The sequence below is a fragment of the Linepithema humile genome, chromosome 3 (genome assembly GCF_040581485.1).
Source record: "Linepithema humile isolate Giens D197 chromosome 3, Lhum_UNIL_v1.0, whole genome shotgun sequence".
NCBI lineage: Eukaryota > Metazoa > Arthropoda > Insecta > Hymenoptera > Formicidae > Linepithema > Linepithema humile.
The window spans coordinates 19,662,680-19,690,618 of NC_090130.1; the positions used below are offsets into that span (position 1 = coordinate 19,662,680).

Genomic DNA, 27,939 nt, shown 5'->3' on the forward strand with positions numbered 1-27,939 from the left:
ATCGCTGGCGTGTTGGTTACGGATACACCACCACGGCTTCCGATGGGAAGATGGACACGTCTCGTACAGTCAGATGAAAAGTCTTATCAACAATGCCATTGGTACGGAACCGTCTCTGATATACGTGAAAGGACTCGAGAAGAAAAAGTGGTTGTGCGAGATTTTGGAAGATGATGTAGAGATTGAAACAATAGATGCGGATTACGAAGATATCGCACGCCTGACGAACTTGGATGTAATCGGAACCTTGCGCTGCGCGTATCACACGAGACATTGCGCTATGCGGAATGTTTGCAAATTGTACAAGTGGTGGTTTGAGCGTAACAAACGTGTAAAACAACTATGATTTATGCTAATAAAATGATGTGTATCACACTCGTATGACTTTTATTCCACCTTTTACCCATCACATAATCCACCATATAATCTGGTCTATCGCTTATCTCGCAGTAAAATAGGACGTTGAATAGGATGGGGAAAGAGTCTGGTAAAAAAAAATGAAAAATTAATTTATTTAATATAAATAATATTTATTAAAAAACTAAAAAAATATATGTACATTTGAGTGAACAGAATTTTTTCAATTGTATAAAAAATGTTTTTCCGACGCCTTTCCACCGCCGCCGCATCGATATCCCTCCGCTTGCCTCGTTTCCTCCGTTCTTTCCTCGCGAGGAATCGACTGGCGAAACCGACGACTTCGAAAGCGCGCCGCAGGAACCTCGCCCGACCAAGTTTTCCTCCGACTCTTCTTCTCCACCACCTGTTTGAACTGCAAAAAGTCCAAATTAAAAATTAATGAATTAATTAAAAAAATTTGAGTATGAAAATATAAAATCGAAAAAATTTGTAGTGTTAAATCAACTCACCTCTCGATTTTCTTTTTTTTACTTTACTCCCCCGTTTGATAATTGTAATCGGGAGAGTAAGAAATCACAGGGGGGCTGTATCCTGTGAAAATTTTATTGTTTAAAAAAATAAAATTCGAGCATAAAAGTAACTGTAAAAATTTTCAATCTTTCTTACCTCTGTCACCCATTCCCCATCCGTCTTGCGCGTAGCCTTCCTCATCCCCTCCTTCATAATACCTCTCCTCTTCCTCAGTCTGTAATTCCTCTTCCTCAGTCTGTAATTCCTCTTCCTCAGTCTGTAATTCTTCTTCCTGCTCTTCCTCCTCCTCGCGAAGTGAGCTCGTCGATTCGTCGCTCGCGAGATCGACGAGCTCAGGCGTTAGAACAATTCGAGCGCGAGCTAAAACATTAAATTTTTTGTAAAATTTCCTAATATAAAATCGATGGTGTTATTTTATTTCATATAAATAATGTATGCAGCGACTTACACGAGGGTCCGGCTTCGTCGCTCGCGAGATCGACGAGCTCAGGCGTTAGAACAATTCGAGCGCGAGCTAAAACATTAATTTTTTTTTTGTAAAATTTCCTAATATAAAATCGATGCTGTTATTTCATATAAATAATGTATACAGCGACTTACACGAGGGTCCGGCCTCAGGCGAGGTATCTGCTCGACGTCTTACCCCGAGACGTCGAGTAGCTCGCTCGTCACGGTTTTGACGCGTACCACGCACCACACCCTCCACCACCATGGTTTTTTTAGGTGTTGAATGTTGTAGCGTTCCTAAAACAAAAAAAAAAAATGATTTTTAATTTTTTAAAACTTTGTTTTAATATTCATAATACAAAAAAAAAAATAGAAACTTACCATTTTTTACCGCACCATGATAGCAATTCGACAGCCTGATGATATAGCCTCCCACATCCTCTTCCTCGTTGTCGTTGAACGCTCGCCTTGTCTCGATTATTTTGCCAGCAATAATCAAGAGCTGCAGATAAATCGAAAAATGTCCCAAACGGAATAAAACCGCGAGCACCGCACTAGGGCACGCACCCGCAAACTTTGCGAATACCGCATAATTATTATCGTCGTTGTCGGATAACGATGATAAATAATTATCGATGTATAGCCCGTTTAAGTTACACGCCAATCGCAAACACGAATCAATAATTTTCCGCAAACTAGACATTTTTAAAACGAATAATTAGCTCTCGGATGATTTCCTACGTTCCACTCGAGCCTTGAGAAGTTAATACGTCGATGCAATAGTTAATCCCGGCTTATATACCCTTACATCAAAGATGCCGCTAAATCTTATTATAATCTAATTATGTTCACAGATAGCTAACATTTGTATCGATATCCACTATAGTTTACAATAATATGTCGAAGACGAGATAACTCGCTCGACAGCAGCATTTCCTTTTCGAGGAACAGTAATCGTGGATCTAAGGTTTCGCTAGGACGATAGGTGCTAAGCTATTCGTCGCTAACTAACATTCGTATCGATATCCACTATAGTTTACAATAATATGTCGAAGACGAGATAACTCGCTCGACAGTAGCATTTCCTTTTCGAGGAACAGTAATCGGGATCTAAGGTTTCGCTAGGACGATAGGCCAGCGTATCATATTTCCATTTATTCAACGTCTATCGTACGTCTTTGAACCTCTATCGAACGTCTATCGTATATCTTTTAACGTATTGTTGAACGTCTTACGTACAACTTTTAACATCTTTTGTACATCTTTTCAACATTACTTAAACCACTTTTAACATCTATCAAACGTCTTTTAACGTTTATTACTACAGCGAAATTGACGTTTTTGCGTCGAGCTGTATATAAGGTGTGCGGAAGAGAGAAATTTATCAGTTCAAAGTGTGCACGCGGTGGAGAAAAAAGTATAGAAAAATGGAGCGTGATCAGAATAGAAAAAATTCCGAATACGAGAAGTGTAAGGATTGCGGAGTGTACCACAAGCCGATAGCTGTGGTCGAGCCTCGTCCGAGAACGACTCAAGCGCCTCCCGTCCCTCCTCGTAATCGTGAAAGGCGTTAAAGGCTCGGTTGAAACAATTTTTTTTTTTTTTGTAAAAAATGTATAGATGAAAAAAAATATGAATAAAATTTGTTAATACTAATCTTATTGCAATTTTTTCTCCTTTCACCTACCATCCTTAAATTACATATTAAGTTTAGATTAGAGTTCCTATTAAATTTATATTTTTACCGCGGATAATTTGTATTAAGAAGAAAACATAAGTATATTATTGGTGTTTAGAATAAATGCATAACTTAAATAATTCACTCTATATTATTCGTCACAATTAAAAGAAAAAAAAAATGATAGTCACTGGTCCGCTCGTTTCCTTCTATCGTGTAGTGTAACATGACGCGCGCGCTTATCTCGCAGTAGGATAGGTCAGTGAATAAGATGAGGCACAGGAATAATAATTCAAATTATTTTATTGATAAATAATATTTATTAAAAATAATTAGTTCCGCATACATGGTTCAGTGTTGTATACTCCGTTATCCCGGTTCTGCAAAAACATTGTTCATTCTTTTCTTGCACCGAGGTGTTGCATACTCCGTTCTCCCGGTTCTGCAAAATGTGTACGATCGATGTTTGATGTTGAGGAGTTGTGTGTACTTTGTGCAAATGTATCGATGTCGGCACCTTCTCTGGATGCATTTTTCTAATTTTTTCCAGTATCGCTGATCTATACTGCTTCGGTATCATATAATATATGTAGTCATAATAGTGTGAAGAGATCCTTGATATTAGACTATCCTGAGCGCATAATGAGCACAACTTTTCCATCAATATCGGCAGGATAGATTCTATTAAAAACGTCGAAAATTCCTCCTCGGAATATTCTAGTACACTGTCGTCAATTTCACTCGTCCATTCGATAAATTGTTGTCGAAATATAGTATCCGGAATATATGGTTTAATGAATGCAGGAAATGTTGTATACTTTTCAATTATTTCCTCACTGCTTTTATACTTCCTTCTACATTCCCGACATGTTGTTAACCAATCTGTGAGAGTACTCAGATTTTCCTCTCGTAAGGCGAGACTGTCTTCCATCTCTGTAATAAATAAAAATTATTAAAATAAAAAAATATCCAATTAGTTATTACGCATTCGAAAAATGTGTATTAAAGATATTTTAAAAATGTGTACTTTACCTATTTCAGTTTGCACAGAGTGCAATCTTTCCTGTACGGTGGGGGCCCGTCGATGTGGTCACGCTGCCACGACTGGTTGTAGTGCAACGAGCACCGACGATAACCTTGCACTTCCGGATCCGCTCTTAAATGATCCGGTAGCCTATCCCACACGTGATCCACAAACCGAGCAAAGTTTTTTATAAGAATCACTTTCGGCACGATTTCTAATTGCTCCGCGGACAAGCTCAGAATGTCACGTTCGTCCAATAGCGCGATGAACATTTCGACTGTTATACCACTCGTTCTTCGCGGGCCTTATATACCCGCTTGTTGCACACGACACTGATTAAAACTATCGATTTGTATTAACAATCCTCATCTTATCTCTTCCGGGAATTATTTTGTTGCATACAAAATTGAAATCTAACAACATGGCGCCGAAAAATGTTGACGTGGCTGCCTGTTGCTATGGGCTTTTGTTCTAAAATACAGCGATGACGCAATCCGTAAACTTGCACGAACCTACATACTATAAACATTGCGATTCCAACAACATGGCGCTCTACTTTGATGTGTAGAAAAAAACCATAGGATGTAAACAGTTCTCTTTCCAATAAACAATCCTTATCTTTTCCGGGAATCCTTATCTCGCGATTTGTATTAACAATCCTTATCTTCCGGAAATTATTGTAATCTGATACCCCTACCACTCCACATTTACCCCCTCTCCTCCAAAAACGATGACGTTATTACCCCCTCCACTGTTATCCGATACCCCTCTTCCCCTCTTCACCCGCACCCCCCTCATTGCCCCTGGGTTAGAACCCCCATAGTATAGCTACTAACGTGGGCTGGCAATATTTAAATAATGTAAAGTCTCAGGCTGTCAGTTTACAGGGTCTGATAACTTACAATAATAAATTATAAATTATAGATGTCTATCCGATTACGTACAGATATAGGTAAAATATAGTTAAGTTATAAGTAAGGAAAAATAACAAAGGATTGCTTTTATTTATAACGTACAAATTTTAAAATTTTCATGTTATGTCAATTTAATAAAGTATATTAGTAGGAGCATATATATATATATATAGGGTGTCCTATTTTAAATGAGAACTTCAAATATCTCTTGAACAAATGCATTTTAAAGACAAATGTTTCAGACAAAAGTTGTAGGGTTTCAAAAAAGACATAAAAAGAATGAAACAAAATATTTCTAGATAAAGACATTTCATAGATTTGGAGGGCAACTTAATTTTTTGAAATGGAATTACTTTAATTGTCTTATGTCAATAGATTCCTTGTAACATTCTGCATAAAAGTATTATGATAAGATTATCGAAAAGTAAATATTTTACGAGATATTTTATATCTTAATCTGATATATTTGGATATAAAATACAAAATATCTCGTAAAATATTTACTTTTCGATAATCTTATCATAATACTTTTATGCAGAATGTTACAATCTATTGACATAAGACAATTACAGTAATTCTATTTCAAAAAATTAAATTGCCCTCCAAATATATGAAATGTCTTTATCTAGAAATATTTTGTTTCATTCTTTTTGTCTTTTTTGAAACCCTACAACTTTTGTCTGAAACATTTGTCTTTAAAATGCATTGTTCAAGAGATATTTGAAGTCGTCGTTTAAAATAGAACGTCCTGTATATATATAAAATAAATGTAATGTGCATATATTTATTGATTTCTTTTTGCAGGCGTCAAATGCTGCAAACAGAAGTGCGAAATGCGCAATTCGAGGAAAGAAGTGAGACAACAAAGCAGCAAAATGAAGAAGAAATAAGTAAGTACAATAAAAATGTCGAATATAACGACGATAACAGTTTGGTTATCGAAAAGAGTCATCTGGATACGAATCGTATCCAAGAAAACATGCCCGAAAGTCGTTGCATTGTCGACCTTTCTTTTATGTGGAATGAGATCCACAGAGTATTTGATGATCATGCACGAGGAATTGAGTGCCAATTTAAAGATTGGAAACTCGTAAATTCGCGTCGCCGTGGATTACTAACGCAGTTGTTCTTCAAGTGCCAAATGTGCAACTATGAAGCCAACATATGGTCAGAACCTTCAGAACCTAATAAACTGGATCTCAATAAAGCTGCTGTAGCTACAACTATAACAATTGGGAATGGTTATGCCCAACTGGAAGAATTCTGTGCGGGTATAAATATCCCTTGTATGTCTGAAAAGACTTATATCAAATATCGAGAAAATGTAGTCGATGATTTTCAAAAAATAGCCATGGAAAGTATGAAAATGGCAGGCGAACTCGAAAAACAACTTGCTCTCGAGAGGAATGAAACTATAAATGGCATTCCGTATATAACCGTTGTAGCGGATGGTAGTTGGATGAAGAGATCATATGGCAACACCTATGATTCACTGTCTGGTGTTGGTGCCATAATTGGATATCGCACAAGGAAAGTTCTCTTTATTGGCATCCGCAATAAATTTTGTACGGTGTGTGATATGGCAGAGCGAATCGGTCATGAGCCACATAGCCATAAATGCTATAAAAATTTTGACCGCAACGCTAGCTCTACAAGAATGGAAAGCGACGCCATTGCAGAAGGTTTTAAAAATAGCCTTGAAATGCATGGACTGATCTATAGAACTGTTATTGCTGATGGCGACAGCAGCGTATATCAGTCCATTAAAAATAATGCGCCATATCGCGAACAAAAAGTGACTGTACGAAAAATAGAATGCAGCAATCATTTGCTTCGCAACTTGTCCAAAAAGCTGAAAACTGTTGCAGAGACAGCACAGCCAAAACAGCATAGAAAACGTGGCTTTGTACAGCTACGAAAAGTTGTAGGAAACAACATTTTAAAAATACGGAAAGAAGTGGTAGAGGCAGCCACTTTACGAAGGGAAGAAAATATACCTCATCATAGCAAGGCTACGGAATTACAAAAAGATATTTTGAACATTCCTAGCCATATTTTTGGTGAGCATAAAAGATGCAAAGAACGCGGCCGTATATGCGAAGAAAACCGTGAGAAAATGCAAAATTATGTGCCGTATTTGAAATTTCACGGTTTATATCAGAAAATTGAAAGTGCTGTTACGTACTTGAGCGCTTATTCCGATAGTTTGTTGTTAAATTTAACAAACAATCCTGCAGAATCGTTTAATTCAATAATCTGCAAAACAATAGGTGGAAAGCGCATAAATTTCGGCCTACGTGGTTCTTACAATGCTAGAATTGCGGGAGCTGTTGTGCAGTATAATACTGAACAAGTTCTTACGCAAATGTATGAAAACATGTGTAAGAATGTCCCTCCAGTCGTTGAGAATTTAGAAAAGCGACGACAAATAAAAATTTCGAGAACCAAAGAATCTCGAGAAATGCATGGCAGATCAAAAAAATTCAAACAAGAGCCAGGAACAGATTGTTATTATGGCCCGCAATCACAAAAGCCAGATCTTCCGCCTAACGTTTATCAACAATTAGAAGAAAATCATATGGAAAAGTTAGCGGAAAATGCGGAAAAGAGGCAAGAAATAGAATTAGAGACAAGAGGCCAAAGTGATTGTGAACTATGGCATTCATTGAGACGTGAAATGCTAACAGCATCCAATTTTGGAACCGTATGTCGCATGAGACCAACAACGTCTTGTGCAGCAACTGTAAAAAGCATTTTGTATCCTCCACACATTGACACTGTAGCCATGAAATATGGTCGCGAGAAAGAGGAAATCGCCAGAATAGAATTAGCTGCAAAATTGAATAAAAAAATTGCACTATGCGGATTGTTCATTGATTATGAAAATCCATGCTTGGGTGCTTCTCCCGATGGACTTATCGATGAAGATGGACTGGTGGAGATTAAATGTCCTCCATCAGCTGAAAATTTAACAGCTGATGAAGCTGTACAAACATTGCCTCAATTAAAAGGCATATTTGACAAAAAAAATATTGATAAAATGAATCGAAATCATCGATTCTTTTATCAAGTTCAGGGGCAGTTGAACATAACGCAACGCAATTATTGCATTTTCGTTATATGGACCCCAAAAAGTTTAAAAACCGTGCGTGTTAATAGAGACAATGTCTTTTGGGAAAAAGAAATGGTACCTATCTTAACACGCTTCTATTACGAGTGTATATTGCCAGAAATCTTAGACAGTCGGCATAACAGACATATGCCTATTAGAAATCCACAATATATTATGAATGCTCAAGAAAAAGCATCTAAAAAGAAAGTTAGTCACAAATTAAGTGTGCAAGAAAATAACAAAGTACAAGAGACAAATATTGTACAAGCTAAGAAAGAATTACAACGGAACATTTTGCTAACAGACGCGACAAATGTTACTGCTGATCTGAATGCAGAGCAAGATAGCGATTGTATCTTTGTCAGTTATACAAAAAGAAAAAATCTGACTAAAGATGAAATAGCAAAACGTAAGAAAGTTCTAGATGATACAATTGTTCCTCTTTCTTTGGTGAGAAACAATGTTTTGCCTGTACAGAACCAACTAAACGATGAATCGTTAGACACATTCTTACGCATCGTTAGAAAAACTTCTTGTTTCGAAACGCAAAGCGTTCAGTATTTGCAATTTCCTGAACTAATAACAGCCAGTGATAGCGATAACAGTTTACAAATAATTGGAGGCAACTGTACTGATCACTGGCGATGCATTTTTTTTATGGCTCCAAACTGCACGTGTATGACAGTTTACCTAACTGTACATACGACAAATTGGCAGAAAAAGAGAAAGATTATATTCGCAAACGTTATCCAACGATAAACGTGAGCGATATAACATTTCCAAAAGTTCAATCACAACCGGACAGCACAAGTTGCGGAATTTATGCAGCTGCTTTCGCAACAGCTGTAGTTTTAGGAAAAAATTCTTGTGAAGAAAAATATTCTAATGACGTTCAGCGCATGAGACGTCATTTAATGAATATAATAAAAAAGAACAAGCTGTCGCTTTTTCCTTCACAATAAGTGATTTCCGCAACATGGCATTCAAAAAAAGCAATATAGTTTAAAAAGTAGCATTTTTTAATGTAATATCGATAATATTCGATCTGTGCTTTTCCACACTTAAAAAATGCTTTATTATTCACACAGTTGGTGTGCAAAATCGGAGAGACGAAGAATAAGAATAATGGTTGCGTCTCACAAGAATGGGCGGCGGATGGGGCCCATTCTATATTATTTTAATTAATAATAATAATAAAAAAATACAAATAAAGCCAGAGACGATGTAACGTGAGCTGGCAATTTGTTATAACGTTTTCTTTCGTTTACTACATTGATCTGTGTTATGGTGTAAATTGTTAACAGATATTTGTACTTTTTTCGATCGAAATTCCGTCACAAAACTGCAATTTAATATACCAAACAAAATCGGCATGATACCAGATGTCTAATAAATTGTGATAAAAAGTAGCAAAGTAAAAATGAAAATATACTTGACATACATATAATATTATAGACTATATTACATGTAATAAATGTCATATGCTTTCCTTATTTGTATCCGTATGTAATTAATACTCAATTAGTTAATTATTGTATATTTAATGTACATATATGAAACATTTCATTATCTTTATTTTGTACATTATACAATAACGATTAAGATTATTTAATACATTTGTTTTAATGTTTTATATATATATTGAATACACATTGAATATTACAATATGTATTAATTGTTTCAGTCATTATTTTATAAAATCCTAAATAAAGATAAATGTATATGAAATAGGTGTGTGTATGTTATAATTAATAAATTAACTATTAAATTACTTATTTTTTTATTTTGTATTCGTTACATAAGAAAAAACAGAAAAGAATGGCTTTCTTTTTTAAGTTTATTAATTTCAATTAAACATATGGTATATACATATGTATACGGTGTATATATATATATATATATATATATATATATATATATATATATATATATATATATTGTTGCGCCCGTACTATTTCGCCGCTGATGCTGTGTGTGTTACAGCTGACGGACCGATCGATATTATCGATCGGTCCGTCAGCTGTAACACACACAGCATCAGCGGCGAAATAGTACGAGCGCAACAATATATATAATACTGTACGTTAAAGTAAAAAAGAAAGCTATTCTTTCCTTTTTCTCCTTATGTAATGAATAAAAAATAAAAAATAAATAAATAAAATAGTTAATTTATTAAAGCATGCACATACCTATTTCATATACATTTATCTTTATTAAAGATTTTATAAAATAATGACTGAAACAATAATACATATTATAATATTCAATCATATGTATTCAGTATATATATATACAGAGTGTGCCAAAAGTTCCGGAACGGTAAAATATGTCGAAAAAAAATCATTATGAAGAAAAATGTTTGATACAAAAGTTGTACGATTTAAAATGTACTATATACTGATCTTATCAGTTTAATCTTGATTGGAGACGCTTCGGAGATTTCAAGGTGATGTTCATTTTCTTCAATGAAAGTACCCTAATTTTGAAATACAAATCGATTTCTTGCAATATTCGGCGTAAAAAGTTATAGAAGTAGTATAGCCGAAAATTTAATACTTTACGAGATATTTTATACTTTTATTTTACATAATTGTACATAAACTGTAAAATATCTCGTAATATTTATTTTTTAATTATCTTACTTCAACACTTTTATGCACAAAATAATGAAAGGAATTGATAGATGTAAAAAACATAGTTATTTTTAAGAAAAATATATGATTGATCATTTTGACAACATATTTTTTTTTTAAGACAACGATGTGTTTTTTTTTTACATTTGTCGATTCCTCTCATTATTTTGTGCATGAAAGTGTCAAGGTAAGATAATTGAAAAATTATTATAGATATTTTATAGTTTTTATAAAATGATGTCAAATTAAAGTATAAAATATCTCGTAAACTATTCAAATTTCGGCTATACTATTTCTATAACATTTTTCGCCGAATATTGCAAGGAATCGATTTGTACAACAAAATTAGGATAGTTCTATTTCAAAAAGTGAAGATGACCTTTCAATCTCCGAAGTGCCTCCATTCAAGATCAAACTGATAATATCAGTATATAGTACATTTTAAATCCTACAACTTTTGTATCAAACATTTTTCTCTAAAATAAGTTTGTTTCGACATATTTTACTGTTCCGGAACTTTTAATACACTTTGTGTGTATATATATAAAATACGACAAGAAATGTATTATCCATTAATCAATTATATAAAGTACAAAATAAATATAACAATATATGAACATTCAATATACAATAATTTGTTAATTTTATATAAATTACATAAGGGTAAAAATAAGAAAAGCGTATTATTTATTATATATAATATATATAGTCTAAAGTATTACACATGTATGTCAAATATATTAATTTTTACTGTACTAGTTTTTTTAATTTATCAGACATCTGGTGTATGCCTATTTCATTTTGTACATAAAATTGTAGCCTTATTACGGAATTTCAGTCGAAGAAAAAAACGCGAACATTGTTTACAAAACATCTGACGCGCAGATGACGTAACCGCACGTCGGTGTAGTGTGTCACCACTACAAACAAATATATTTGTAGTGGTGACATTTTTTTTAGAAAAAAGAGAGCCAAAGACAATTTATTCGTGATCACGATCTATCGTGAGCTGACAATTTTTAATAAATACAGTCAGAGGCGATCTAACGTCAGCTGACAGTTTAGAAAAAACAGAGCCAAAGACGATTAATTCATGAGCTGGCAAATTGTAAGAAATATTGTCAGAGGCGATCTATCGTGAGCTGACAATTTTTAATAAATACGTATTTCTAAGTTTGTTATTTACTACAAGTGTGGTCTTTTAATGTTTTATCGCATAATTTATAAAGTTATTTCACCTTTTTTCTCGCAATTGAAATTCTATCGTATGGCTGTGTGATGTACATACAAGACGAAATAGACTTATACAAAGTATCTAATAGATATAAATTAGATATGATAAAATATTTTATTTGAAAAATATATATATAATACTATATATCTAATTGGAAAAAAATATTATATGCTTTCTCTATTTTTATTTTTATGTAATTAATACAAAATAAATGAATAAGTTAATTAATTATTCAATACATACATATACATATTAAATATAATTATCTTTATTTTATATTTTATATAATGACCGAATTGATATATACTCTCATTATTTCAGCCATTATCATATAAAATACAAAATAGGGATAACTATTTATTCAATATATGTGTATATGTATATATTAATTAATTGATTAATTAGCTATTTTGTATTTATTACATAAGGATAAAAATAAGAAAAATATATGACATTTTTCTTCAGTGATATATATAGTATTATATGTATTTTATTATTTTGTCATATTTAATTCATATTTATTTGACACCTTGTATACGCCTATGTCTTCTCGGACATTATATTGCAACCTTGCGACGAAATTTCAATCGAGGAAACAAGCGCAAGCATCGTTTGTTTACAAACTATCCGATCACACGTACACAGACCACACGTCAATGTAGTGAGTTACCACTACAAACAAATGCGTACACACGGACCTACGCGGCATAGGTCCGTAGACTACGCCGATAATGTCATTTCTTTTTTAGTACCATCGAAATGATGGCGCTTTCGCGTCGGAGTTCGGCTTCCACTCTAGCATCCTCTTAATTCATTTTAGTTAGCAAACACGTGACGCGAGCTGAATAGCCTCAAAGGAGGATGATTAATTAAATTTTAAGTTAAATTTATTAATATCCGCGGCTACAGGCTTGATCCTTGCGATTTAGATATCGGGGACATTGTATTTTCTAAAGCCTGTAGAAATCGGTTCCTAAATAAGGAATCAAAGAACGATAGCGCAAACAGCGGTAAAAGTCATCAAAGATATATAAAAAGAAGTGGTCAATAGTTAATCGAGCACCGCTAAACTTTTACCGCTACGAATGAATGGGCTATAGTTCTTGTGTCGGCTCGATGCCGCCGCCGGCGTAAACAACATGCGTCTTTGTCGGGTAACCTTTACACCGATTGGCGGAAGTCTAGCTACCATAAGGCTGAAACCGGATTGGCGAGCGACGCCAAGGAAGGGGAACGTGGTAGTGGGACAGGTATATAAGCGGCCGGAACGACGAGTCGAGAGAGTTGAACAACCGAGACCGCATCGCGCGATGTGGGTCTCTCGAAAGAAAATATACGACGAACAACCGTCGATCTTTGGCAAGTAGTGAGCCAAAGACGATAATGAGGTCCGGTATTGTCGGCCTCACGCGACACGAACATCCGCGTAGTGCATAAGTGCGATGTATCGCGTGTGTAACAATCACCTCGGTGATTACAAAATAAATATTTTACTTGGTTAAAATATTTACCTGTGTGTGTGTCTGTGTCAATTGCGTCAAATACCTACCTACCTCTGAGCGAGTCGAAAGACAATCCATACGGCAGCTGGCAGTCCTGGACGATCCATGATCCCGGGGAGAACCTGTAACAGAAAACCGAAAGATTAAATGGACAAGTAAGGGTAGAAATAGACTGTAATGCTCACGGAGAGGATGGCGAAGAATCCGTGTCACCGGAGAGGGCTGACATCCGACGAGTAGCAGCGGACCGACCGACGCAGTGGATAACCTTGCTGTTGGCATAGGAGAAAACAGCTGGCGACCGTCGACCAAAGCGAAAGCGCTGAAACCTGGAGGCCGGTGAGTCCAAGTTTGGTTCCTTCCACCTTGCGCGCTCGGTCACAACCTAACCTTGCAACCGACTACTGGTCTCGTACTAACCGCGGGACCATCATCCGGTCGCGAGCCGGAAAGCTGCAGCGGAACCAGGGACAACCGGAGCGGAGCCCAGGAACACCGCTGAGACGAGGGAGATCCGGGAACCACCGGTCAAAACCTAAGTACCTCGTCTAAATAATTAATAAACTGGCGTGAGTAATAATACTCAAAATTCTTTTATTTTAACTATTTTTATGTATCCGTAAATTCGGAAAAGATTATTTTTAATTTAAAGTAAAAGCCAGTTGCGAAAAGTTATCGCTACGCCCGATATTATCTTAAAGGCGTAGACGTAGATTTTAAGATTACATTTACATCTAGCTATAGGATATAAGTGTAAATATAATAGTGTTTTGCGTAGAATATAAGTAATAACAATTTTCATTAAAAATTAGTTTTTCATCTCTTTTAATAAGTACGTAATGAGCGTCTCGAAGTACGAGACGCAAAGTTTAAGTTACACAATCAATACGCTCGGAAATGACTCGCGAGATAAGTTGGTTAAGTTAAATAAAGATTAAAAGCGGGTCAAAATATTATTATGTTGTTATTAAGTTAATTTCATTTTATATATCCGAGGCTACAGGCAAAATTTATTATTTTATTTTGACACGGGTAAAAATACCTATAAGCGGCCTGTAGCATATTATATTCCTTATTAGGAATCAAAAGGGCGATAGCGCAGACAGCGGTAAAAGCTATCAAAGAGAATAAAAACAGTCGGTCAATAAATAACCGAGCACCGCAAAACTTTTACCGCTAAGATTGAATGGGCTATTGTGCTTTTGACGGCTCGATGCCGCCGCCGGCGCAAACAACTCGCGTCTTTGTCGGGTGACCTTTACACCGATTGGCGGAGATCTTACTACCAAATATCTGGAACCGGATTGGCGAGCGCCGTCAAGGAAGGGGAAAGCGGTAGTCGGACGAGTATAAGAAGACAGGCTCGAGCCGAGAGGAGTTAGTTGAAAAATTCCGTCGGGCTAACCGACGTAAGATAGTTAGTTTAGAGTTTCGTCGGTCTAACCGACGCACGATCGAAGTTAAAATGTATCCGTTACTAAAATCAAGGTGTCTCGGCAAGTAGTGTGCCGAACATCTTTCGAAGACCGATTTATCGGCCTTGCGCGGCGCGAAACGACCGCGTAGTGCGTAACACATGATGTATTGCGTGCGTGATCGTTACTTCGGTGACAGTGAATAAATATTTCACTTGGTTAAAATATTTAAACCTGTGTCGAATCAATTACATCCATACCTACCTTAGCGCGAGTCATCCGACGATCCATGTGGCAGCCTGGCAGTCCTGGGAATCCTGTCATCCTGGGGAACCTGTAACAGAAAAACCACAATTAGTAAATGGATGCGCGAGTGTAGTGTAGGCCGTAAGTCTCGTGGATGGGATAACTTCGAATACAGATCGACCGAGGAGGCCGACATCCATCGAGGAGGCAGTGGAGAAATCGACGCAGCGTTCAACCTTGCTGTTAGCAGAGGACAAAACAGCTGGCGACCGTTGACAGAAGCGAAAGCGCTGAAACCTGGCGACTGGTAAGTCCACGTTTGGTTCCTTCCACCCTACGTCTCCGGTCACAACTTAACCTTTCAATGTCATTTTTCTTTGATTTTACGCACTTTACGTATATTAACCGGTATAACACTAAATGAACACACTTAGTTATTTTTTTACAAATTATTCTTTATTTCTCATTATATATTACATATCAAAACGAATGGTACATATATCGCATGCGTCTTATTTCACTTTCTGGCAAGTAACCTTTAATAATCTTTAATGTCACATGTATATTTACAATTTCACACTTCACGTTTATTTACCGGTATAAAATTCAATAAAAACATTGTATAATTATATTTTTCACAAATTATTCTTAATTTATTTCCATTAATTACATATCAAAACGAATGGTATATATATCTTTCCGTGTCCAAGCGAACGCACAATTGAGCGATGCACAACTGAACAGTGCGCAAATAAACGGTGTCCAAACGAACGGTGTCCAAACGAACGGTGCGCAACTTTCTGTGTCCAAACGAACGGTGCGCAACTTTCTGTGTCCAAACGAACGGTGCGCAACTTTCTGTGTCCAAACGAACGGTGCGCAAATAAACGGTGTCCAAACGAACGGTGTCCAAACAAACGGTGTCCAAACGAACGGTGTCCAAACGAACGGTGTCCAAATGAACGGTTCGCAACTTTTTGTGTCCAAATGAACAGTGCGCAAGTAAACAGTGCGCAATTGTACTGTGTCCAATTGAACCGTGCGCAACTTTCTGTGTCCAAATGAACCGTGTCCAAATGCAACGTGTCCAATTGAACTGTGTCCAAGTGAAGGCCACTCAATTTACGCGGTGTCGGCAGTAAATGCACGACTCGGTAATTTGCAATATCGGCAATAAATGCACGATTCGGTAACTCGCGGTAACAGAGGTAACAGAGGTAACCCGACGAAATCGGTAACCGGAAATGGGTACCAGGTGCGTGTAATCGCACCGCGATATCGGTAACTCCAATAATTCTTTTAATATGTTTGGCCGCTCCCCGCTCAGTATATGGCAGAGGGGCGCAGTTCTTCTAGGTAACGTTAACAATCCGGAGTGAGAGGCGAACACAAGGGCAACTCAATAATTATTGAACAATAATGTATGTTTAATAATTTATTGACAAGGTTAAAGATAAGTAAAATTCGGCATGAGCCAATGCGACGGTAGTTGTTCGATGAAGGCGGCGGCGATACAAATCGCCCGCAAGATCGGCAGCATAAAATAAACTTCGGTAACTACTTATATGGAACTTTGAAACGCGATCACGAAAAACGGTAGCTGATCCGACGATACTCAGTAAAATAGATAGCACGTATAATGACAACACGACGGGACCGATAAAGGCCAAATAAATACAGTTTGAAACGACGGTTATCTAGCGGCCAGAAATGCTATGTCGCGCAGCGGCTATTTTCGCGGATTTTCTTTGTTTCTCGCAGAGACGCTAAAGTGACGGTAACAGCAGTCTCGCGGAGAACGTTCCCGCGCAAAATCCGTCCGTCGAAGGTTGGTGGTATGGTGAATCGTACGATGATGGGCCCGGTGGTGGATACGATGGTGGGCCCGGCAGTGGATACCGTGGTGGGCACGGAAGAAGACATGGTGGAACAAACGCAAGAAACGCTGAAGCGTGTGCAGAGTATGTCGTAACATACGGCGGAGCGCATGAAATATGCCATTGAGGTGGTGGTGGTGCTGCTGCTGGTGGTGGTGCTGCTGGTGGTGTTCTGCCTTGTTGTGTCCTTTTCTGCACCGTGCGCAATTTTTTCTTATGTTGTGAATTCGCTGCAAACAGAAGAAATATTAAATTAAACATTTTATATAATTAATTGTGCATGCAAGCACATACACGCACATACACTCGCGAATACATATGCACGCACATACGCGCACATACACTCGCAAATACACATGCACGCACATAAACTCGCGAATACACATGCACGCACATTTATTCACACAGATACTACAATTTAATTTTATTACTCACCTTATTTAATGCGGTTGATTCTCTTGCACGGGCTGTAGCACGCACATACATGCGCATGCACGCACATACACTCGCGAATACACATGCACGCACATACACTCGCAAATACACATGCACGCACATAAACTCGCGAATACACATGCACGCACATTCATTCACACAGATACTACAATTTAATTTTATTACTCACCTTATTTAATGCGGTTGATTCTCTTGCACAGGCTGTAGCACGTGGACGGACGCCTAGACTGGTGCCTGGTCGGGCGCTCGGACTGGCATCTGAACGGGCGACTGAACAGACGCTTGGACGGGCACCTGAACGGGCGCTTGGATTGGCGCCTGAACGGGCGCGTGGACAGGCACATGGACGGGCACGTGGTCCGGTACCGATGAACGTACCGAACCACGTGCCAGCGATGGTACTTGTCCTTCACTTCTGACTGCAATAGAAAAAATATATTAATAATTTAATACTTATTGTAATATAAATGTATAAACTATATCAGCGCTCGGAATTAGTTGCACATTTTGAGCCGATTCAGGAGACGACGCCTCCTGTTCCCCCACTACCGCCCGGCCGCTGGCGGCCGAGCCGCCGATAGCTCTAACGCAGGGGCGTTTTATATAAGAAATAGGCTGAGTTGTTGAGGCACCTCTCAGAAAATAGTAATATTTTCTTTGCTACATAAATAATGTTTATTTTTATTAATAGTTAAATATATATATATTATGTATTAATGAAAATAAACATTATTTATGTCGTGAAGAAAATGTTACGATTTCCTGAGATGCTTAAACAATCCAGCCTATTTCTAATATAAAACGCTCCTGAGCCAGAGCTATCGGCCGCCAGCGGTCTGGCGGTAGTGGGAGAACAGCAGGCGTCGTCTCGGGAATCGGCTCGAAATGTGCAACTAATTCCGAGCGCTGAACTATATTATAAGAATACTTACTTTTGCGAGTTCGTTTTTCCATCTCATCGGCGTCGTCAGAAAGAACTGAGCGGGAACATGATGTAAGAATATAAGGTGTATCATTGCGCATAATGGCGGCCGAATGTAGGAATAGCCAATCAAATTGTTGCCCCAAATGCAACGTCAAATAGCGCAAAATTTGAATGTACAAGTAATAAAAATATGAATAAAAATGGAATAAGTATAAAATAAATATAACAAAAAACAAAAAAGATTAAAAGTAATGACAAACTACGTAAAAAGGCGTAATACGCGTAATGAAAGTAAAAAAAAATTGGAAATTAATAATAAAAGATATTATGAATATTAAGAAGTACATAAAAATAATAAAATTGATTACTGCATATAAAATTTATAACGATATAATATTCTTAATGGCTATATATTGTAAGATCAAATTATCAAGGCTATTATATATAATAATAACAAATAAATTCATTTATTTAATATAATACATTTTGTTATTGTTTACATTTTCTTTATTACAGATGTTATATAGTTTTTTAGATTTTTTCTTGAGTATATTATTTTCCACGATATTTTTATTAATATTTCGAAGTCTTATATATGTCCGCGTACGCACGAGACATGCAATTACCTCTTTAGGAAAAGTATTATTTATTCTTTTTAATACAATATTGGTTAATTTATCAAAGATCTTATCTTCTTTACTAAAAGAATTAGCATGAAATTTTATGAATTCCTCTTCCATAATTTGTGCTGCTCGTAAAAAATGTTTTGAAGGATACATGAGATTTCCTCTGGAAATTGTACATATCCAATCATTAGATATATTAGGTAAATTTTTTGTTGGAATTCCCAAGTTATTATAGCGATTTCGAAATTTATGTGCTACATAACCAGTAATATATAAGGCAGCATTATATTTTATTGTTTCTTGATTAACGGCTTGTTCAAAATCATCAGTTAATTTTAATTCTTCATAGCTAGGTTCATAGTTACTTAAATCATGCACTGAAATAATTAGAATAAGAGATAGAATAGAATAGAATTAGAATAGAATAGAATTAGAATTAGAATAGAATATAATTAGATAAACAACTGAAATAAGGAAGTGGAATAAGTAACTGAAATAATTAATATATTAGATCTATTCGTATTGTTCGAAATTCCAAAAATTCTTTACGCACTTGAAACAAGATAAATATATGTATATTCAGGTAATGAAGAAAGAGAAAGCAAAGATGTTGAATGCAAAAGGTGGAAGCAACACGAACAGACGTATTGGTAAAATATGTCCCAGCCAATCGTAAATTAATATTAACAATAAATTTAATATTTTTTAAATATTACCAATAAAAAGTTATACGAATGATTTAGAGACAAAGTTTCAATTTGTCTGCATACCTTCTGCAGTTTCTTCTGATTCGCTATGTTCAACTATTTTCGCTATTATGTTATTGCTATTTTGTCCGAAACTTGTGGAATATTCAGGAACTTGTGGAATATTCAGAAACATATCTTTCTCTTCTTCCTCAGACAATCGGTTTGCTGGATAAATAGAGTCTGATCTACGTACATCGGTCATAGTAATGAATGAGTTACAAGTATTATCCTCTTCGATATTTATTTGTTCAGAAAGTACATGTTCCGAATGTCCCAAGAATATACCATTTTAAACGATTTTTTATTTCAACAGGCGTAGGATGATCATATCCACTTCCCATGGATCTTATGTATGAAAAGAAATGTTCAAGGATATCTTGATTTAGCCTTCTTGTTAGTATGTATTTTACATCAAAAATTTCAGAAGAATACTGATTTTTTAAATATGCAAACACTTCTGGCAACGATCTGTTGCATAACAAAATTCCTTTCTGAAATTGCAATAGACTTTTTCGTTGTCCTACTCGCATTTCTATCATAAGCTCAGTCATATTATTAATAATCTTATTTTGTTCTTCGATATTGATGCCATAGGCATTTGATATGTTAGATTTGTGATATTTTAATGAGCTATTAAAGATATCAAACCAATCATTGAAAAGTTGTAATAAGTCGGATGTATTTTTCCATTGTGTATTGCCAAGAAAACCATTTTCTCCACACCATTTAATTTCTGCTGCATTTGTGTTTGAAAAAATCTGTGCTGCTAGTTTTACGTTTTGTCGTCGCGTCCCTTTCACATCAAGGTGAGCAGGGCTCAATTTATGACATATTTTCAAATCATTGTTATTTAATTTTAATAGTAGTTCTAAGCATGTTTTGTCTACCAGGATCCCTTTAGTTGTAAATCCAGAGTCAAGTAAATTGTTTCTTGCTAATTTTATTAGATGTGGAAAATCAGCATAAAAAAATATTTTTTAAGATTCGTTTGCAGGATGTACAATAAAACATTTTTTTTCGATGTCTGTTGTTATGGTTTTGTCCTTTGATTGATTAGGATAATCAACTCCGATGTGTAAAGTTTTCCACAACTTCATGTTAGTTGGACCCATATCACTTGTGACAGCCGTAACAATATAATTTATATCGTATAAATGTTGTACGACAGTAAACAATATATCTCGGGACATTGGTGTATCAAAATTATAATAAATTGGTTGACTCCAATTATTAAATAAACCCCGAGCCATGATAAACAAGCAAGTTTTATGTGATCCATATACTTTTTGTTGCTTTCGATCTATGTCTAACTTATTCTTAACATATACATCATCAAATGTAAGCACAGTTAATTTCTCTACTGTTGAAAGATTGCGTCCTTTAATTGACATAATATTGAGAACCTCTTTTAAAAATTCAGGAAACACGTTAAAGCTTGATACCCAATTGTGTAAAGTAGTTAGACATGGCAATGGTATCTTTTTAACGTTTCGCAAATATTTATATGCTTTCGGACTTAACGCCCGTAGTAAAATAGCAGACATTATGTCTTCTGATGACCATTGCACGCGACTACTTGATGATATTAACATTGAAATTTGACCTGGTGTGAATACTTTACATAAAATGTTGTTAACTATTGCTTCGGCTTCCTTCTGATTATTATTCTTCAATTTTGATACTTCAGCTTGCAACTGTGCTACTTGCGTACTTAATGCTTCATTTTCTTTCAATAATTCTTGCTTTGTTTCCTCAGAGCTTCAAAGTTGTGTCATTAATGTTTTTTTTTGAGATATTATTTCTGCTAACTTCTTTGTTTCTGTAAAACAAGAAATATTTTTATATGATATATATAAACATACATACGTTAGGAAAATGCTTATAATCAGAATAATCATTATTTACTTCATAATTTTTGACAATGTAAAAGAGTAATAAAAAAGTTTTAAAAAAGGAATGAGCAGATACCTCCACGTGGTGCATCCTAGATATGCATCCATCTCTTCCTGACTTTGTGCAGCTCCTGTTTCCATATTTCGGACAGTTTCTGTCTCCATATCTTCTATAATCACTTCCTGACTTTGTGCAGCTCCTTTTTCCACACTTCGGACAGTTTCTGTTTCTATTTTTGGTACAGTTTTTACATTAGATAAATGCTGTTTTTCTTTTGCATATTGCACAAGCTGCGTATATGTAGGTATACCAATCACTGTTCTGAAATAATATAAAACCATTTATTTATTCATTTATTTACTTATTTATTTATATCCACGTGTACATGTAAAATTATCAACATATTAAAAAAATGTGTAAAATACTTACAGTACGTTATTTACTTTAATATGCTTGTTGCTTCCAATGCTTTTTTTCTTTTGTGAGACTTCCTTTCTTTTTTCTTCTGCATTTAATCTTAACATCTTGCAAGGAATAGCATCCTTTTTTAAACGTCGTAATTCTTTGGCCGGTGTATTTTTTGATCTCGGTTTTGTAAATGTCATAACGAAATGATTTGAATCAAAATGGTTACTGCATATTCTTGCTAAAAGTTCATCATAATATTTTTATATTGTAACATGTATAAATTATATATATATTATATATATAAATATATAAATAAATAAATGATATAAATGATATCATGTATTTACAAATCAATCAATTATAGGAACTAACCTAAATCAGCATTGAAATTATCATGTTCATTTTCAATGGCATCAAGCCACTGTTTTCGATTGCTAACATCTTTCGGGAATCTAAAAAATGTTATTCCGTTGCTATCACTTTTATATGTACGACTTTTACAGTCCTTTATACAACACGATGGCATGACTGTATTTAAATCCGTTTACCGTAACTACGGAAGCAGACATGTTCCTTTTCGCATTTGGGGTAACTCACTGATTGGTCGAAAAGCGGGTCTCATTTTCGTTCTCTGCGCATCTCAAGAATGCATTGAACTATATACCATACTGGAACGAGCACTGTTACGTGCCGCAACTTATAGTTTCTTATATTACTCTTTTTTATTCGAACCTTTGAACCTTTTTTATCTTTACTCCTTCTTGATCCTAAACACATGACCCTTCGATGACTGCAATAAACATAAACGCTGTCCCTATGCCTAACGCATATTTTCCTTTTGACAAAACCGCTTCCTTCCAATAAACATTCCGCCGCTACGATTTTCCTACAGCATCTTAAACGAAGATCATTCTCGCCAGTTCAGTTCTCGATCAAAGCTCAAACCAGCAACATCAAATAAAGACTTTTTCCACAAACGTGTCCCGACTTATTCTAAATAATCTATTACGTAGCTATACGCTCGTAACAATTGGTGGCAGCGGTGGGATTGTTTGTGTGTAAAAGTGCGGAAATTTTTACTATAATTGAGCTGATTGCTGTTAATTAATATTAAGTGAAAGAAAGTTAGAGACCCGGAATTCGAGAAAACTTCGTAGCCAAGCAAGACTATCAAGTAGAAGAACCGAGGTCAATCATAACTTGGTGCTATCCTGACGAAATTAACGGGAGCACATTTCGATCAACCTGCTGAGATCCTGTCTGTTAGCCGATAAAACCACGACGTGTAGTTTACAACCTACTCCGAGGAAAAAGGCATCAGGACGCTCCTGGACGAGCACAGCAGCTAACGAAGGAAAAGGACAGCAACAACGAGACTCCGTGGACGGCCAGCACGAAAAAAGGTCAACCCTCATCATCATCTCATCTACGTCATCATCATCAATTCATCTATATCTACCAGCGGCGTGAAACCATCTCGTCATAGATATGCTGCGCATCGTACTTCTGTAAGTCTATGAATTTTGTAAACTTTAGAGACACTAAAGCGCATTATAATACAGACAGTTCGGAAAGTAGTTCGTCGATTAGTTATATTAGCGATAATAATTCTAAACATAATCACGTAATCTCAAATCTAGAAACAATCAATATGAACGATCGAACAGAAACGGTAGAGTCAGCGCAAGGCGTAGATCATTTTGGCACAAATCTAGAAAGTCGAAGATCCTCGACGAGTAACAGTAGCTATTTTCCCGTCCGTAATAGTTTATCGCTCATACCTGTTTTTAATGGAAAAAATATTCCAGTGACGCAATTTACAGCAGATTGTAAAGGAGTTAATGACTTAGTCGAGCCAGACGATAGGTTATTTTTCTTTAGATCGGTCTTACAAGTTAAATTAACGGGAGATGCCGCGTTAGTGAGAACAATCTATACAATAAATAATCTTGATGATTTATGCAAAGCATTAGAAAAGGAATTTGGAAATTCCAAAAGTTTTGACCATTGGGAAGTGGAAATTAATAAACTTCAGCAAAAAAGAAATGAATCCATTGAAGATTATGCTACTAGAACCAGAAAATTAAACTCTGAAATGATCCTTGCAATTTCTAATTACCCTGATCCAACAGCAAGAGCAGGACTAAGAATCTTTGCAATGAATAAATTAATTACTCATTTCTTAGGCGGATTACACAATCAAACGGCACAACTTCTTTTATCACAAAAATTTAACACGTTAGAAGACGCAATAGAAAGTGCAACTAGGTACATTACAACATCTAATTATCATTCAGAAAGATTTAGACAAAATAGATTCAACGATACATCGAGAATAACTTGTAATTACTGCAGGAAAATAGGACACACAGAAAACGAATGTAGGAAAAAACGTTACGATTCACAAAATGCCTCTCGTGAAAATCAAAATTCTTGGCAAAATAACCAATATAATAACGTCAGACGCGAGCAAAATTTTTCGCGGAATAATAACCCGAACGGAAGCAGATTTAACAGTAACCAAAATTTTTCTAACACTAACTATCAATCCAACCGGTTTAACCAACCCAATCAATATAATCAAGCGAATTATCAACGTAATAATAATTTATCTAACAACCTACCTAATAATTCAACTAATAATTCACATTTAAACTACCATGGCCAAGCGAAAAGCGCGCAACGTCAAGGCCAAATATCGAGTCGCGCACATCCGATTCAATCACTAGAACAAGAGCAAGAACATATACAATCAGAACAACCTCAAGAAATCTTATATCAATCCCATTCGAAGAGCTTAGAAATTCAGGAGACAGATTCTTGTTAGATACAGGCGCTGATATTAACATCATTAAAGCTAACGCATTAGAGCGCGATACACTTGTGTATGTCGATGAAAAAGTAGAAATTCAAGGCATAACCGAAGAAAAGCAACAAACTCTCGGAACTGCATACTTACATTCAAATACGGGAGTTCACGAATTTCATGTAGTGTCCAGTAAATTCCCTTTGAAGGAACAAGGAATTATAGGTTCTACATATCTGCGTCAAGAAAACGCGAAAATTGACTTCAAAACGCGAACGGTAACAATTAGTAATAATCAAAGATACCCATTAGAATTTAGTAATCGAATAACGTTACCGAGTAGAAGTATTTGCCCTGTGATGTTACAAACGAAACATTATAACATTGATAATGCATTCATAGATCACAAAGAGTTAGAACGTGGTGTTTTTCTAATGAATAGCATAGTAAAAGTGAATCACGCGGGAGAAACGTATACATACGTGACAAACACGACTGAAAAAGAAGTAGAACTAGAGTTACCTGAGATCGATGTAGAGCCAGTGGATATTACCACGAGCCCGAGGGACAGCCCTACATATAAGATAGACTCGGTAATCTCAAATAATGTAACAAAAAGATTAAAATTATTAAAACAGAATTTAAGATTAGATCATTTAAATGAAGAAGAAAAACAGTCAATACAACCTATAATCGAAAATTTTAATGATATATTCTATTTACCGGGAGATCAATTAAAAGGTACTAATAAAATTACACACTCTATAAATACGACAGATAACATCCCTATAAACGTAAAACAATATAGATATCCACCGATCCATAAAAACGAAATTAAAAATCAGGTAAATAAATTATTAGATCAGGATATTATTCAACCGTCTGTTTCACCGTATAACTCACCGTTATGGGTAGTGCCGAAAAAACCCGACGTTGATGGTAACAAACGATGGCGGTTAGTAATAGATTTCCGTAAACTAAATGAAAAAACAGTTGGAGATGCATACCCTTTACCTAACATATCAGATATCTTAGATCAATTAGGCAAAGCCAGGTATTTTTCGTGTTTCGATTTAGCCTCAGGCTTTCATCAAATTCCCATGGATCCGCAAGACACCGTAAAAACAGCCTTTAACACGCCTAACGGTCATTTCGAGTATAAAAAAATGCCATTCGGTTTAAAGAACGCCCCCGCGACGTTTCAACGCCTGATGGATAACGTTTTAACCGGACTACAAGGAAATGTTTGCTTTGTTTATTTAGACGATATCGTTATATACGCACAAACTTTAGAAGAACATAAACAAAAATTACACCAAATTTTTGAACGAATCAAAGAAGCTGGTCTTAGCTTACAGCCAGACAAGTGTGAATTTTTCAAGCGCGAATTAACATATTTAGGCCATATAATATCAGATAAGGGAGTTAAACCTAACCCAGAAAAAATAAAAGCAATCGAGCAATATCCAGTCCCTAAAAATCATAAACAAGTAAAACAATTTTTAGGACTTGTAGGGTACTATCGTAGGTTTATTAAAAATTTCAGCAAAATTACAGAACCATTTACCTCGCTCCTCAGAAAAAATGTACCATTTAAATGGGAAATGATGCAACAAATTAATTATGAAAAACTAAAACAGTTACTATCGAGAGAACCTATTTTACAATATCCAGATTTTGATAAAGAATTTTTATTAACTACTGATGCAAGCGATGAAGGAATCGGTGCAATCTTATCACAAGGTGAAATAGGCAGCGATCTTCCCATTGGTTACGCTTCACGAACATTAAATAAAGCAGAAAAAAATTACGATACAACAGAAAAAGAACTTTTAGCTATTGTCTGGGCAGTGAAACATTTTCGACCTTACTTGTACGGTAAACCATTTAAAATTATCACGGATCACAAGCCGTTAACTTGGCTCTTTAATGTTAAAGATCCATCATCCCGACTAATGCGCTGGCGATTAAAATTAGAAGAATATAATTATAAAGTCGTATACAAAGAAGGAAAACTAAATACAAATGCAGATGCACTCTCTAGAAATCCGCAAATAATGACCTTTCAGATACAAGCTTCAGGTAGTAGCGATGCGAATTTGAGCTATAGCTTATTTTTACAACACGCACTAAATGATTCATTGTGGGAAACAGATAATATAATCCCTCAAATTTCAGGTAGCATAAAAGGTCTTTTAGTGAAAGAAATAAACTCTTCTCCTAAAATTAAAATTTCTCTTTCTAAAAACGGTAATAAAGCAGAAGACATAACGCTCGCACCGGGAAATATTAAAATTAAGAAAAAGAAGCATCTAACTGAAATAAATCTCGTTACACGCGAAAATAAAAATACCCCAATAAATATGGAAGATATTTTTAATTGCTTAATTAAACTAAAAGAATATGTAATTGCACATAACCAAACGATAATTTCGATAGCACCTATAGGAGACGCTAACAATAAAATAAAAATAACTCAAATGATAAAATATATATTTAAAGATACACCAATTAAAGTATATCTATTAGAATCGTTAACACAAGAAATTGTTGATCCAATAATAAAACAAAATATTTTAACAGAACTACATAATTCAGCGATCGGAGGTCACAAAGGCGTAACAAAAACTTTAAAACGAATACAACAATACTTCTCATGGGATGGTATGAAACAAGACGTAAAAAATTATATAAAAGCTTGCCATGATTGTCAAAAACGAAAATTAGTTAGAGTAAAAACAAGAGCACCCATGTTAATTACTGACACTCCAAGTGAGGCATTTGAAAAGGTAGCGATCGACATTGTGGGTCCCTTGCCGGAAACAGAGGAAGGACATAAATACATCTTAACCACACAGGATCAATTAACGAAATTCTGCACGGCTTATCCATTGCTAGACACAAACAGTACGACTATAGCTGATAAAATCGTTAATAAATATATTTATACCTATGGTTCACCTAAAGAATTGTTGTCCGATCAAGGTAGTAACATTTCAGGAGAGTTAATGAAAGGAATTGCAAAGATCTTTAAAATCAAACAGGTAAAAACAAGCGTTTACCACCCTCAGTCAAATGGAGCATTAGAGCGCTCACATCACGT

General features: G+C 35.6%; 2 protein-coding genes and 1 pseudogene across 2 annotated transcripts; 1 reads left to right on the forward strand and 2 right to left on the reverse strand.

Annotated features, from left to right (window-relative positions):
* Positions 1 to 869: 869 nt before the first annotated feature.
* Positions 870 to 5,399, reverse strand: LOC136998366 (myelin transcription factor 1-like). The gene is made up of 4 exons (XM_067350899.1): positions 1,492 to 5,399; positions 1,340 to 1,405; positions 1,027 to 1,251; positions 870 to 951 (listed from the first exon to the last, which is right to left on the reverse strand). The coding sequence occupies exons 1-4, from the start codon at positions 1,601 to 1,603 to the stop codon at positions 893 to 895; spliced, it is 462 nt and encodes a 153-aa protein (XP_067207000.1). The 5' UTR covers positions 1,604 to 5,399; the 3' UTR covers positions 870 to 892.
* A 202-nt stretch (positions 5,400 to 5,601) lies between these two features.
* LOC136998362 (uncharacterized) lies at positions 5,602 to 9,934 on the forward strand (annotated as a pseudogene).
* An 8,941-nt stretch (positions 9,935 to 18,875) lies between these two features.
* Positions 18,876 to 27,795, reverse strand: LOC136998338 (uncharacterized). Its single transcript, XM_067350871.1, has 4 exons — positions 22,403 to 27,795; positions 22,052 to 22,268; positions 21,698 to 21,943; positions 18,876 to 21,548 (listed from the first exon to the last, which is right to left on the reverse strand). Exons 1-4 carry the CDS (start codon positions 22,554 to 22,556, stop codon positions 21,482 to 21,484), a joined length of 684 nt encoding a protein of 227 aa, XP_067206972.1. The 5' UTR covers positions 22,557 to 27,795; the 3' UTR covers positions 18,876 to 21,481.
* Positions 27,796 to 27,939: the final 144 nt, after the last annotated feature.